General features: G+C 47.3%; 1 protein-coding gene across 3 annotated transcripts in view; it reads left to right on the top strand.

Annotated features, from left to right (window-relative positions):
* The first annotated feature begins 218 nt into the window (after positions 1-218).
* Positions 219-14,189, top strand: part of PCSK5 (proprotein convertase subtilisin/kexin type 5) — a 424,235-nt gene continuing 410,264 nt past the window's right edge. For all 3 annotated transcript variants that reach the window (XM_037030322.1, XM_037030321.1, XM_037030324.1), the window contains exon 1: positions 219-920. In XM_037030322.1, coding sequence (XP_036886217.1) covers positions 729-920 — 192 coding nt within the window. In that variant the 5' untranslated portion in view covers positions 219-728. The remainder of the gene's footprint in view (positions 921-14,189) is intronic.

Below are 14,189 nucleotides of genomic sequence, written 5' to 3'. Positions count from 1 at the left end.
GAGATATCTTCCAGCCCTTTGGAAAGTCTCGCTTTTACTGCCGGGGACCCTGGACGTTACAGCTGACGGAACCCAGCGGCGCTAGGACCTGGTTGGCGTCTGGCTGGGGCCGCTGTCGGGCGGGCAGGCGGAGGAGGGAGAGGAGGAGGGGGAGAGAGTATGTGGGAAAGGAGGGGTGTTAAGGGGCGGGGGGGAGTCATTTATGCAGAGCAGGCGCTGCTGCCATTGCCGCTCACTCTCCCCGCGCGCTGTTTGGAGCTGGAGGAAGCGCAGGGAGCGAGCTAGAGAGCGCTCGGAGCACGGGCCAGCAGAGGGGGCACCCGGCCGCTGCCTGCACCGCCGCCTCCGCGGCGCACTGGGGCCCTGGGAGGAGTGAGGACCAGTGGAAGAGTCTGGGAGCCGAGCTTGGCGAGATCCAACTGCTGGAGGGCGCCCGCCCCGCTCAGCCGCCTTCTGCTCGCGAGCAGAAGAGCCTTGGCCGTTCGCCCTGAGAGCCAGAGGGCTGGGAGCAGGTCCCTGCAGCCCAAGGGATGATCTAGGAGCCGGTGTGAGGCTCACTTGCTCTGCTCCCAGCCGGGATTCACCGCCTCCTGCCGAGCTCCCAGGACTGCGAGCCGCGGCGGTCCGGGGCTGCGCGCCGGGGAGGCACAGGCCGGAGAAGTTAGTTGTGCGCGCGCCGCTTAGTGCGCGGAGCGAGCGAACGAGGGAGGCAGCGAAGCGCCGGGGCCATGGGCTGGGGGAGCCGCTGCTGCTGCCCGGGACGGCTGGACCTGCTGTGCCTGCTGGCGCTGCTCGGGTGCTGCCTGCTCCCCGTGTGCCGGACGCGAGTCTACACCAACCACTGGGCAGTCAAAATCGCCGGTGGCTTCCCAGAGGCCAACCGCATTGCCAGCAAGTACGGCTTCATCAACATAGGACAGGTAACAACGGAGTGGTCAGCCCTCGGCCCAGAAGCTGCCCTGCGAAGGCGGGGGGGGGGGTCCCTTGGATATCGCACTTCTTGTCTCCTTCTCATCAAGCCCCCTTCCCTCTCTCTTAGATGTGCTCTTGCAGCTGTTGCCCTAACTCTTGAGCGATGCTCTTTCTCCCCCTCTCTTTCTCTTACACAGAAATACACACTCCCCCAAAGTTGCCGGGGTTTGCCTTTTTGTTTACTTGTTTCTTGCAAGCTACGAGGGACAGGTAGGGTCTCGGGAAAAATCATGAATGCATTCTTCCGCCGTGCTTTTCAGACCCAACCGGACCTTTTGACATGGAAAGTCGGGGAGCACTAGTAGCCTAAGCTTTTTTTGCGGGGCGGGGGGTAGGCGGTAAGTACGGCCCTCGTGTCGGCCCCTTCTGGTTTCTGAGACCTGGGGTTAGAGGGAGGCGGGGAAGGGAAAGCCTTTCCAGCGCGGACCTGAATTTAGCCTAGAAAGAAGTTTCCTCTTTTGGGGTAGAAGAGATGCTGGGCGCTGGAGGCGCAGGAGGCGCTGGAGGCTTCGGGACTGGAGCTAGAAGGAAGGAGAGAGGTGGAGGGAGGGAGAGGGGGCCGGTCCCAGCGTGAGCACAGGTTTTCGGGGAGCCCTCCTGGCTTCTTGGCCTCTTGTGCGGGATCTGCGTGTGGGCTCCTGGAGGGAGGAAGTGGGAAACGTCCCTGACCCGCTGACTGGGTTCTGCTCTGGGCAAAGGGGGAGTCTTCTCCCAGAGGGATGAGCGGAGCATGAAGGTGGCGCGGGGCGAGAGTTGAGCGGGCAGCGGGTCACAAATATGTTTGTGGGGTACCTCTCGAGGGCTATCTGCAGAGCTACCTCACTGGGGGACAGTGAATTGAATGGTGTTATGAGGATGATTGTTAGCGCAACAGATTAGGAGGTACCTCCGGGCTAAATGATCTTGGCTTTCTCTCTTTCCTGCAAGAAATGGGGGTGGAGAAGGCTGTAAGCGGTCCCGGAAAGTACCCCTGTCCCCAAATGCTCCCACCCCCACTTCCTTCCCCGGGACTGTCGGGAGGAGGATGCCCTAGCCAGGTCCTGTGGAGACTGGGCTGGGGGTGGGAGGTGAGGGTGCTGGGGGCACCTTCGCAGCTGATGCGCTCTGGGACTGCTGGGTACCCATGTGCCCTGCATGCCCTGCCTGGGTGAAGTGAGAGGAAGGGCTAGCTGAGGCTGGCTGCCGGAGCAAGACAGCACAGGCTATTTCTGATGTCATTGAGCTCCAGGTCCAGGACTTGGAGCCATCCAGCCTAGGGACACCACACCTAGAGAGGGGAGAGGTGGCAGAGCTGCTGTGGCAGCATTTAGGAAGAGCTAGGGAGTGCCGGGGGTTTGGAAGAGCAGCAGCAGGAAGTCCCATACTTTGCTGGTCCAGAAGGGAGATAACGTTCCAGAGCAATGTTCCATCCAGAGCAAGGCAAGGGACAGTCTGTACCATCTACCTCACCCTCACCCCAAACGCACACCTGGAAGGAAGTCAGGGAAGCCAGCCAGATTTTGTTGCCTGAGTGCCTGTCATCTTCAGGAGAGTTCATTTCAAATGGCTTGTTAGGATCCTGCTGGTAGAAAACACTGAGCCTGCTCCAAGTCTTTTTTACATGAGCATAAAATTTTGTGCTGCATGTGATTCAGGTGTAACTGGGGAGGTTAACACTGAAAGAAGTCATGCTGATCTTTCCAGAGATGGGTCTCTTGGGTTCGGCGAATGTTGAGCATCTCCCATATACCAAGCATATTGGAAAGAATAAGTTCTTGGACATACGCTGCCTTCATAAACTAAAAAAACGACTATTTTGGTGGATATTACTTCACATACAGCAACGAGGAAGCAAGACTGGAGAGGCTGACAATCACAGGGTCATCGGGCTGTGATTCAGACCCAGCTCTCCCTGGTCTAGGCCTAATTCAACAGGACTCCTGCCTTTTAGAGAACCCTCCATCCTGTGGGGTGGGGGTGGGGAGGTGGGGGTGGGAGGGAGAAAGCAAAATCCATGCTTCCCTAAATTCTCACTTAGTGGCTCAGTAGCCTGGATGCAAATATCTAGTCTTTAATTCAAACAGACCTGGACTTCTTGAATCTTAAAAAGCTTCATGACTTGCAAGGACCCAGAGACCTACATCTGAATGAATTCTTTACATAGACATAGATATTGTAGAACATGGTGAAGTGAGAGAGGAGCTTTTGTCACCGAACGTGCTTTTGAACAAGCAACATTGCAGTGTCCTGCAACCTTGCCTGACTTTTTACAAAGCCTTCTACCATGGCTTTTCATTTAAAAATAATACTAAGAAAATTTACATGCAAATAATGCCCAACACTATTTATGGTGTGTGTGTGTGGTTTTTTTTTTTTTTTTTTTGCAAGGCCAATGGGGAAATTTAGAGCTTACAGAAGTTACTGAGGACCCCTTGAACTGAAGCCATAAGCAGTGTAAAAAGATCAGCTATTCTTACAGTGTAAAGGAAAGCATTTCCTTTGCAGATCAAAGGAGAGTAACCCTATGCTAAGTCTTTGGGGTGGTAAATTGAGTTCACACCTGCAATATCATTGCACTGTCAGGGCCAAATGTATTTCTTATCCATTCTTAACTGCTCTGACCTTTTAACACTTTAGACCTCCTTTTGTTATTCTTTCTTTCCACCAATAAACCAGCTGTGGTTCAGTTGAGGGCAGTAACTAATTTGCAAATGCCCCTGGAATGTTGTCCTGTTTTTTTCCCATTTGTGCTGGGGGTTCCCCCTCATGTGTCACAAATTGGAACTGAGACCTGTTGTTGTTTCTGAAGTCCTGGTAGTATTTTTGATATCCTCAGTGCAATGTTTTAGGTGAGTGAGGCAGTGAATTTTCACCACAGTGTGGCTGCAGTTTCTGACTATCAGAATTTCAGAGTAATGTTTTGTATAGCATCTTAGCATTTACAAGCCACCAGAGATAAAGTTTCTGGCCTGGAGATTTCTACAGAACAGAATGGGCGTGCCTCTTGTGTGCATGAGAGATAGGATGTGCAGAGTGACACACGGGCAGGCAGGTGGGCAAATGGGCCAGCAGAACGTGCTTGACTTCCTGGAAGGAACAGTAAGGAGGGGTTTGCCCCCCCTTGGTTATAGAGATACATTATGTTTGGGTAGGTTTTCACATAATGTTTATGTTTTGTCAATGGTTATGCATTGAAATTCTGAAGTGATACCGTAATTATTAGTAGTAGTTGTCGTGTCAGCATGTATGGTATTTGGCTTGGTATTGGTGGCAGCTGTAGTATGCCCTGTCTTCCTTCCCCTTTAAGCCTTGACCCCTAGCCCCCTCAGTATCTGTTTAGTGTGGTCAGCACCTGCTGGGCCAGGTGAGGGTGGATGTGCCTACCTGCTGGCCTGCACCGACATGGAAAAGAGGGCTTAGTCCTCCCTTACTGATCGTGTGCTTTGACCCTTTGACTAGAGAATAGAAATGACATGAAGGCATAATGCCTGGTGGAATGTTAATTGTGAACCTTTGGATGAAATCTACAATCTAGGAGGGACTGATTTCTGGTGATCTGAACCCAGGAAGAAGGTCCCCTGTGAAGGTTGTTTGCAATGTGCAGTAGCTGTATTGATCCTGCCAATTACTTGTACTCCTTGATTCTAAGCTGAGGTTGCCAGCAGCAGAAGCCCCTCCTCCAAACATGTAACTTATCTTAAGCCAGATTCTAGAAGGATCAAGCCAGATTCAAGCAATAGGGGAGAAACATTTCACCTGGAGTTCCCATTGAAAGCATAGACTTGGAAACTCCATTGATGCCATTTGCAAGGTCTATGAAAGCAGTGAAGCCATTGAACTTAATGGAGCCCCTGTTCCTTCATCTGTAAAATGATAAATCTCTGGATAATAGAGTGAGTTAACTATGCATTGCTCAGCACATAGTCGTGCAGTGAAAGTTGTGTTGACTCTGAATCTGAAATAAGCAGGACTCAAACTTGATTTAGATAGGGAGAAAGAAGGCCATTTTTAAAAAATGGGAGTTGCAAAAATGTGAAGATCAGGAAAATAAATTTTTGGTAGTGGCTGAGTTAAAAGCTAAACCAGAGCTTTGTGGACAGGGAAAATGGTTTTCGATTTCAACTAATGACTTAAACTAGTTTTCTGTTGGATTCTAAATACTTCTACCGGGTTTCCACTGGCAGTGCCCTCCTTTCTGGCGGGTCCTCATTGCAGACTGTTAAAAATTATAGGGCAAGCTTGTTGGAGATGGAAGAAAGTGAAGAGACTATTGAAAGACTGATTATTTTATAAAGCATCTTACCTTGGTGCACTATGTTAGATCATGTGTGAATTTATATTTTGTTGAATTCTGACTGTAGTTTCTATGAGGAAAGTTAGAAGCAGCATTTTCTAAATCAGTAGGAAGAGAGACTTCAGCAGGAAGATCCTGAAATCTTCCTCTCTGCTGATTAATTTTGACCTGTGAGTGATTGTGGGATGATGGAGAGGCCCATAAACAGGGGAGAATGATTTCTGGGTGCATGTGGTTGGCACTGGAAATAGGGAACATGGCTGGTCTGACAGGTTGTATGGGAGTGGGCTGTGCCCCCCCACCCAGTGAAATCCATACGCATTTTGTAACCAGAGAAGTCAGTTGTTGTAGGAGCCCTAGGTTGATCCCTGTGTGATACATCTGGCCTTGCACGGAGCAGCTCTTTGTACCCAAGAACCCCAGCCCTGACCTCCGCTGGCTGTCCTCACATGCATAGTTCTTGTGAGCAGGGGGACCTTTCATGAGAAGGAGCAGTTCAGAGCGCTTGGCCTAATGATGGCGGTTCTGTTGCATTAACCTCATAGACTAGGAATGGCTTGTATGTGGCCACTGGGATTTGGGGGTCTATTTGAAACGAGCACTGCATTTTTGTGAGCCCCAAGGCAGCTGCGTTTGCCTTATTGCTGTCTTTCATGAGCTTATATCCAGAGGTCCTAACCTTAAAGGTCAGCCAGAGAAGCAGGGTAGTGTGCTGGGAAAATGTCCAGGGGTGTCTGACTCTTTGGTTAAGGGAGGGAGTCCTGACCCAGAAACATCCCCTGGGCAGGGAGGGGCATTTGTGTTGTCCGTTCAAGTTATGTGAAGTAGTGTCTGGGTTTACCCAAGGCTGAAGGTTCTCCCGGCATTGCTCTGCCTTGAGACTTCATCACTTGGCCAATTCAGGTCGGATTCATTGACAAAGAAGCCGACCTTGGCTTCCTGGATGGTAAAAATGAATGCTTGTCGACATTGATACATGCTAGAAGATATAAATATATGTGTGTGGGTATGCAGTTGTGTACCTGCTAATTATTATTTTTATCAAAGTTAAATTTGCACGTACTTCAGAGTGAAATCAACTTTCTCACTAGTTTCAACAGATTGTATCTCTACATCTAAGGACACCAGGAAGGAACATCAGTGCCAATAAACTCCACAGCTTGGGCTAGGCCTAGGAGGAAAATGAGACCAGAAAGAAAGCAAGACTAGCAGTCAGAAGGTTTGCCTGAAACTTCAGGGTTGGCCTTTTATCAATCAACCCGACTCTCCATGCCTCATCTTGCAAACAGGAGGCCTTAATTCCTGCTCCATACAGCTCACAGGATTGCTGTGAAAACAAGTGCCCTCATCATGAACGTGAATATATAAACAAAATTCGACTTAGGAAACACCACCTGATCAAGAAGGGACCTGAGGAGAGGCCAAGGCTGCGCAAAAGGAGGTCAGGGAGTGCTTCCGTTCCTGGAGCAACTTGTAGTTTTCTGGATTCTGTGACTGCCCCTAGGGATCGGCGGGGGTGGGGGTGGGGCAAAAGAGAGGAGTCCCTGTCGCTCCAGATTCTCCCATGAGAGGATAGCCCAAGCCCTGGAGAAGGTTTGGGGCTGGGACGACTGGGTAGAAAACCAACCAGCTAAGGTTCCCCATCTCTTGGCTGGACAGCTTAGGTTTATAAAGAGATTTACAATATGGTCACTGCAAGAGTTTTCATTGAAAGGATCAAAGCACAGACTTTTAGGTTTGACTCAAATGTGAGCAGGCATAGGAGAGGAGTGGGAAGTAAAACTGAGATATAGACCGGCCAGTGAGGAGTACAGATGGGACCTTTTTAGGTACAACTGTTGCAAGCCCAGCTCTTACTGCTTACACCAAACTGATAAACAAGCAGATAAGGAAACAGGATCTGTTGGTTTAAACAGATCCACATGCCTTTATGTGCATTTCTGAAAACTGAAGCTGAACCTTTTTGCAGCCACACCTTACCTGACCTGAACTTTCTTTGTGGCAAAACCTCTCCTGACCGGAACCAGCATTAATGAGGGCATCATCATTATTTTTTTTGCAGAAATATTCACGAGTTTGATTATGGGGCCGTTGTCCTTGAGCCAGGTGGAGGTGTGTGGAATACACTCTAGTATGTGCCCCATTGTACCTTTCTCACCTGAAGAATCCTGAATTCTGAAACACACCCAGATCCAAAGGTTTCAGCAAAGCGTCCTTAGCCTGTCCGGTGGACGCCAGAGGTAGTGCTGCTGTCTGGTACTTCTCTGTTTCCCTGCCCCAGCTTCCCTCTCAGACAGAGCCTTTCCCCCAAGCAGAAAAGCTCCTACGATTCTTAGAACCTCTCTCACCAGCATTGAAATTAACCCCTGAAAAAGATTCCAGTTTGTCTTCCTTGGGTCATGTCTCTAAGCCTGGCCCAGTCACTTTGCCCATGACTGTGGCAGTATGTAGGTAAGTCAGCTTGGGTCACATGACCATCCTTAACATGGGGGAGATGAGGACCTTTGATGGGCAGCCTGCCAACTGGGGGAGGACCTTTCCCCCAAAGAAAAAGGGCATGCCATGACTTGAGTAAGGAAAAGCAGGTACGGGACAAGAATGAAACCCACGACGGATCAGATTATACAAGGCCTTAAATGCCTAGGGTAGGGAGTTTCAACATTACTGTGTAAGCTAAAGAATTATATGAAGGGTCCCTGAGAAGGAGGCGACGACCTACTGATTCCTCAAACCTGGGAACCCATCTTGTATGGTATTTAAGACCTTCTCTGCTCTCAAGGAGCCAGAACATTTTCCCCGTAACTATTGTTCAGCAAGATGAATACTAATGGAGTTACAGGTAGTAGAGTGTGTTCAGTCGTGCCTGGGGTGGTCTGCTGGTCTCGGTGTGCGTAATGGGCTAGAGGGGGCAGAAGGGCTATTGTGTCAGTGCATTATTGATAATGGGCAGAGAAGCTGTGAAAATGGAGATGAAATAGATCTGGAAGCTCTTGCAGGGATGGATTCCATCTGGCTTGGTCACTACATGGAAGGGGAGGTGGAGGGGAAGGTGAAGACGACTGCAGAGTTTATACAGCCCTGGGACCAGGAGAATGGTGCACTCGTCTGAAGAATTAGAACGGTCTGTGGGAGCGCCAGGTCAGCCTTAATGTAGTTGAGATAGAAGGCCACGCAGATAGAAATGTCCACTAGACAGGAGAGAATTGAGGATGGGAAAGACTTAAAGACCGGCACACTCATCCTCAGTGAAGCTGTGGAAGTGCGTAGGATTGCTCAGAGATGAGCAGGAAGGGAGAGGAGGGCTGGGAATGGGGCCTAAATTGTCCACACCTAGAGGGCGGGGGGGATAAGGGGCGCAGACGAGGGCAATGGGGAGGCCCTGAGGATAGAGTCAGACGGCAGCAGGAAGAGTGGAGGCCCTTTAGAGGGTGTGCAATAGCGAGGAGTGGTGTAGAATCCAGAGATGAGACTGAGGCGTGGCTGAGAAACTTGGTGAAGAGGAAGTTAGCAGTGCTCCGAGCGCCAAAGCTTGACTGAATAGAGAGCCGGAGTTGGGGTTGAAGGGAAATACAGGAAGCAAGTACAAAAGTTTTCATCATGCATCTTCCCTCCTACCTATGTTTTCTTCCTTAATCTCTTCCTCATCAGTGTACTGGGTTGGTTAAGATTGCTGGTCTCCAGCCAGTGGGCTTGACTCCTCCTAATACTGCTACCCCTAGTTGGGGACCCTGGGCAAGTTTTGTTAGCCCCCTGTGTCTCAGTTTCCTCATGTGTGAAAAAAGATTGAAGTGTATTTCCATGATGGAATTGTTATGAGGGTAGGTTCAGAGCAGTTAAAATAGTACCTGGCAGCCCTGGCTGGTGTGGCTCAATGGATTGAGTACCAGCCCGTGAACCAAAGGGTCACCTGTTCAATTCCCCACATGCCTGGGTGGCAGGCCAGGTCCCTAGTAGGGGATGCGCAAAAGGCAACCGCACATTGATGTTTCTCTCCCTCTCATAAAGAAAATCTTTAATTAAAAATATGATAAAATAAAATAGTGCCTGGCACATACTATATGCTCAATAAGTGTCGGTTATTATATCTTGTTTTTTTAACCAAATGATAATCAGTTTTTATATAGTGTTTTCACTTAACATTATATTTTGAGCCTTTTTCCAGTGTTAGACAAATTTTAATGGCTGCATATATGAGAGCACCATTCTGTTATAATTAGTGTGGCTATATATCACATTTTGACCCAGATAGACCAGATTTATGCCTGTGGTAAATCAGTTCACCTCCATTAAGTATTTTTTGCATCCCCTTTGACTTCCAAACATGTCTGAATTTGGAAGGTGTGTTTGGTCACTCTACCTGTATGCACATGTGTGTGTGTGCGTGCGCGTGTGTGACTGCATGTCTCTCCCTCCATTACTTGGTGAGCTCTTAAGTGCAGGGTGGTGCCCCATCCCTGTTTGTATCCCCAGCACCTAGCACAGCGGGTGGTGTAGGAGAAGCACAGTGGGCTCTTGGGATATGAAGCTTAAAGGGCTCATGTAGAGAAGAAGGTTTGGAAAGGAGAGAAAGATTGGTGTCCTGAGACTAAAGAAAGAAGTAGAGATTCAGGGGAGTTCAAGTTGGGGAGGAAAGGAAGGAGCATGTGTGTGGACTGACCTGGATCTCATCAGTTACTTCAGAGGGGAAAGCCACCTGCAGAGAGCTGGGACCTGCGTGAAATTGATGTCTGGGTGGTCAGTGTTTTGGAACCTTTTTAGGAAGTTCTGATAAGCATCAATGATCAGTGCCTAAAAATTGCCAAATTGAATGAGGTCATTTGCTGCTTGTACTTAGTTATCACTGAGTAACTAGTGCTTAAATGAATGAGTGAAAACAAAAACCAATCTGTATGATTTTGTGCTTTTGTTCCTCCTGCTCAGTAATTTGAGATTAGAGGGGATAGAACAAGGAGTTAGAATTTACCAGGGTGAGAGAGAAGGCAGAAGGAGGTGGGGAAGCTGGGGTTGAGAGTGGTGGGGAAGAATGGTCCTTGAGTACAAGGGGTAGCACCTTGGAATGCTTGAGCAAAGTGCCAGGCTTTAAGGAGGGTTATGGGGTCCAAACAGGAGTCGTGGACCAAAGGAGTGGGCCTGTGAGTTCAAAATGCGATGGAAGGCCAGTTTGGTAAGAGTGGTAGAAGTGGAAAAAGATGGGAGCCATCCCAGAAGGTCTTGTCTTGTCTTTTCTTCTCTCTCTCTCTCTTTCTTCTTCTTTTTTATAAGCTCCAGGTTAGAGCTATTCTATACGATGACAAGGTAAGGTCCAAGTTGAGGATGTGCTGGAGGATTGATTGACTAGGTGGAGAACAAGTGAAGGCCAGCAGGTTAGATGGAGTAAAGACACCATAAGGCTGGGAGCATGAAAGGGCTTTCCATTTGGATACAACGAAGACTCCAGGTAGTTTGTGCTGGCACACACTCGGCAGACAGATATGAAATTTGCTCCACACTTCAATTCTCCTTGGATAAATGTGGGCATTATCTCTGCTTTACACATCTGTGCGCTGTTATTTGCACTGCAGGCCCTGTATCAACTTAAGGGATAAAGGCAGACACATGGGTGATTGCTTTTAACTCCCAATGGGCCTTCCCATATTTGATTTGAGAACTGAAGATTGCGCTGGGCACTGAATATAGAGAAGAATATAAACAGAGGATGTGAAACCAGAAATAATATTTAAGGATGATTTAAAATGGTATATGCCAGGTCACATATTATGTTTATCTTCACCTTAAGTTGTCCTGTAGCCTACTTTCCATTGTAATAATTAAACCTATAGTTGATTCAGGTCATGTATTCTGTCCTTTATACACATTATTTTATATAGTAAGATGAACAAATTCTGAACATGTCTTTTAGGTTATTTGTCTAATCTTTACTGCCTTATAGGAATATGGATATATCTTAAAATGTGTTTTAAAATTATTTATAGATTTCTCTTTAACATTTTAGATTGCTCTGAATAATAGATTAATTTCATTTGCGTTTGTACGTTAATCTGATTGTTAATTTAGGGTTAGCATCACAAAGGAAGCATTAAGTTTCTAGTTTAATCTTCTGTCGTTATCTAAGAGGTTATTTGTGTCTTGGGATAATCACGTTGTGGATACCAGGCCAGCACTGAAACCAGTTAACTTTTGTTAAAAGCCCATACACACACCATATATATATTTGTACTAAGCACTTCAGATCTGATATTTTTGTAATAAGTACTTAAGGTCTGGTATTTTTCTACTCAGAGAAGCTCTTCCAGCTGTAAAAATACACCAGTTCTCTCCGTATCGCTGTTCCCAAGGCTTATACCTTGTTTTCACTAGTTGAAGCTTCTCAACCAAAATAAAACCGGGCAGTGCTCTCTAGTGCGAACGCAGCGCGGGGAGGTGGGCAGTCCCAGGGCCTTTGATCTTACAGGCAGATATCCATAACTGTAAATTTAGAAGTTTACTGCTTCCTTATCCTGGGCCTATTCTAGTTGAATTTAATTCATATGGTTTTTTTTTTCTGTGTGTGTGGAGGACCTCATTTATCAATTTCAGAGTTTTTCAAGAGAAAACTAAATTGTAGACCACTTACAATTTATTACAGCCTAGCTTCCAGCAAAACCTTTTTCTCTCTCTTTTTTTTTTGAATTCTGGAGCAGCTTTCAATTTGGTTAGTGCCTGTGAGCCAGCCAGTTCACCAAATGCTGCATTCTCTGACTCCTCATTGGATGATGTCATTGCTTCTGGGCCAGTTGGATAATGCTAAGCAGTTTTAAAAAAAAACCTAAAGCTGAAAAGAGGTGCTTCGAATTCCCTTCTAGGTCCCACCCAGTCACAAATTTGCCATGTACTTAGGAGCCGGTCACAGGTTTTCTCTGTCTTACACAACTAGTCTTATTCACGGTTTCATTAAGGAAATAATTATTGAAGGACACCATCAAGAAAGTGAAAAGACAACCCATGGAATGGGAGAAAATATTTTTAAATCATGTCTGGGTTGAGAGACTTGTATCGAGAATATATCAAGGACCCCTCAAGTCGATAATAAAAAGACAGCCCAATTAAAAATGGGCACAAAGGATCTAAGTAAACATTTCTCCAAGGAGGGTATGCAGATGGCAAATAAACACATGAAAAGGTGCTCAGCATCATTAGTCACCAGGGAAATGCAAATCGGAGCCACAGTGAGATTCTAGTTCACACTCACTGGACTTGCTATAATCAAAACGACAGTCAGTGGCAGTATTGGCAAGGGCGTATGAAATCGGGGCCTGCCGGCCCTGCTGCTGGGAGCGTGGTGGTACAGCCCCTCGGGAACACCGTCTGGTTAAACGGAGTCACCACGTGGTCCGGCAGTCCTGCTCCTACCTATCGACCCAAGAGAAAGGAAAACGCTTGTTCACGCTAAAACTTGCAGATGGAAGTTCACCGCAGCATTGTTCGTAAGAGCCAAAAAGTGGGAACAGCTCAAAGTTCTAGCAAGTGATGAATGAATGAACGAAGTACAGAATATCCATAGACTAGAATATTATTAGGCGATAAAGGTGAATGAACTGACATGTGCTACAATGTGGACAGAGCTTGAAAACACTGTGCTAAGTGAAAGGAGCCAGTTACAAAAGGCCGTATATAGTACGATTCCGTTTGTACACAATGTCCACAGTGGGCAAATCTGGAGAGGCAGGAAATAATAGATTAGTGGTCACCTGAGGCTGAAAGAGTTGGGGGAATTGGAAGTCACTGCTGACTAGCATGTACTTTCCTTTTGGGGTGATGAAAATATCCCAAAATTGGTTGTGGTGATTTTTATACAACTCTCTGACTATGCTAAAAGCATTTGAGCCCTGGCCACGTGGTTCACTTGTTTGGAGCGTTGTTTCATGCACCGAAAGGTGGCCAGTTTGATTCCCAGTCAGGGCATATGCCTGGTTTGTGGGTTTGATTCCTGCTTGGGGCACATACTGGAGGCACCGACTGATGTTTCTCTCTCTCATGCTCTCTCTTCCTTCCTCTCTCTGTGAAATCAATGGGAATGTCCTTTGGCGAAGATTTTAAAATAGCATTTGAGTAGTATACTATAAATAGGTGAAAGGTATGATATGTGAATTATATCTCAATAAAGCTATTAGAAATAATTGTGGAGTTCCTATTGTTTAACAGCCATTCTAAATAGGTGCAATACTATAACATTTACCTTTAATAATCTGTGCACTCATATGGAGTTTATATTATCATGGGAGGAGTCAAGATATAAACTGGTAATGAAATGAAAAAAATCATTGCACATTTTAAGAAAGCAAAATACATTAGTTGAGTAAAAAGAGACTTGAGGGCCCAGACTGGTGTGGCTCAGTGGGTTGGGCATTGCCCCACAAAGCAGAAGGCTTCTGTTGGATTACCGGTCAGGGCTCACGCCTGGGGTGCAGGCCAGGTCCCCAGTTGGGAGCATGCGGAAGGCAACCAATGGTGTCTCTCACACATCCATGTTTCTCTCCCTCTCTTTCTCCCTCCTTCCGCTTCTTTCTAAAGCAAAATAAATAAAATGTTAAAAAATGACACAGTGACAGGGTGGGAGAACTCCTGTAGGTAGGCGGGTCAGGGAGGCTCAGCGAGGAGGAGGAGCAGAGTCCGGGATGTTACCAAGGAGCCAGCCGCCTGGAGGTGGGGACGGGTGGGTCCAGGCAGAGGAGACAGCCAGTACAAAGGCCCCAGAGGAACAGAAAACGCTGATATAGTGTGGAATCTAGTTAGCAAGAAAGAAGTGGTTGAGCCTCAAGCTGGAGAGGATCGTCTTAAAGTTTCATGTTGTTGGTGCCATCTCCCTTTCAGAAGCCATTGGTAGCCTCCGTTTGCCTTTGGCTTTTAAACAGATTCCTTCTCTGAGTTTTAAAGGCATCTGACTACTCGTCCTGAAATACCTTTT

Source organism: Sturnira hondurensis, unplaced genomic scaffold, assembly GCF_014824575.4.
Source record: "Sturnira hondurensis isolate 20B ecotype Veracruz unplaced genomic scaffold, ASM1482457v3 Scaffold0020642, whole genome shotgun sequence".
NCBI lineage: Eukaryota > Metazoa > Chordata > Mammalia > Chiroptera > Phyllostomidae > Sturnira > Sturnira hondurensis.
The sequence above is the reverse complement of the archived record's forward strand: the minus strand, read 5'-3'. Positions and strand labels throughout refer to the sequence as shown.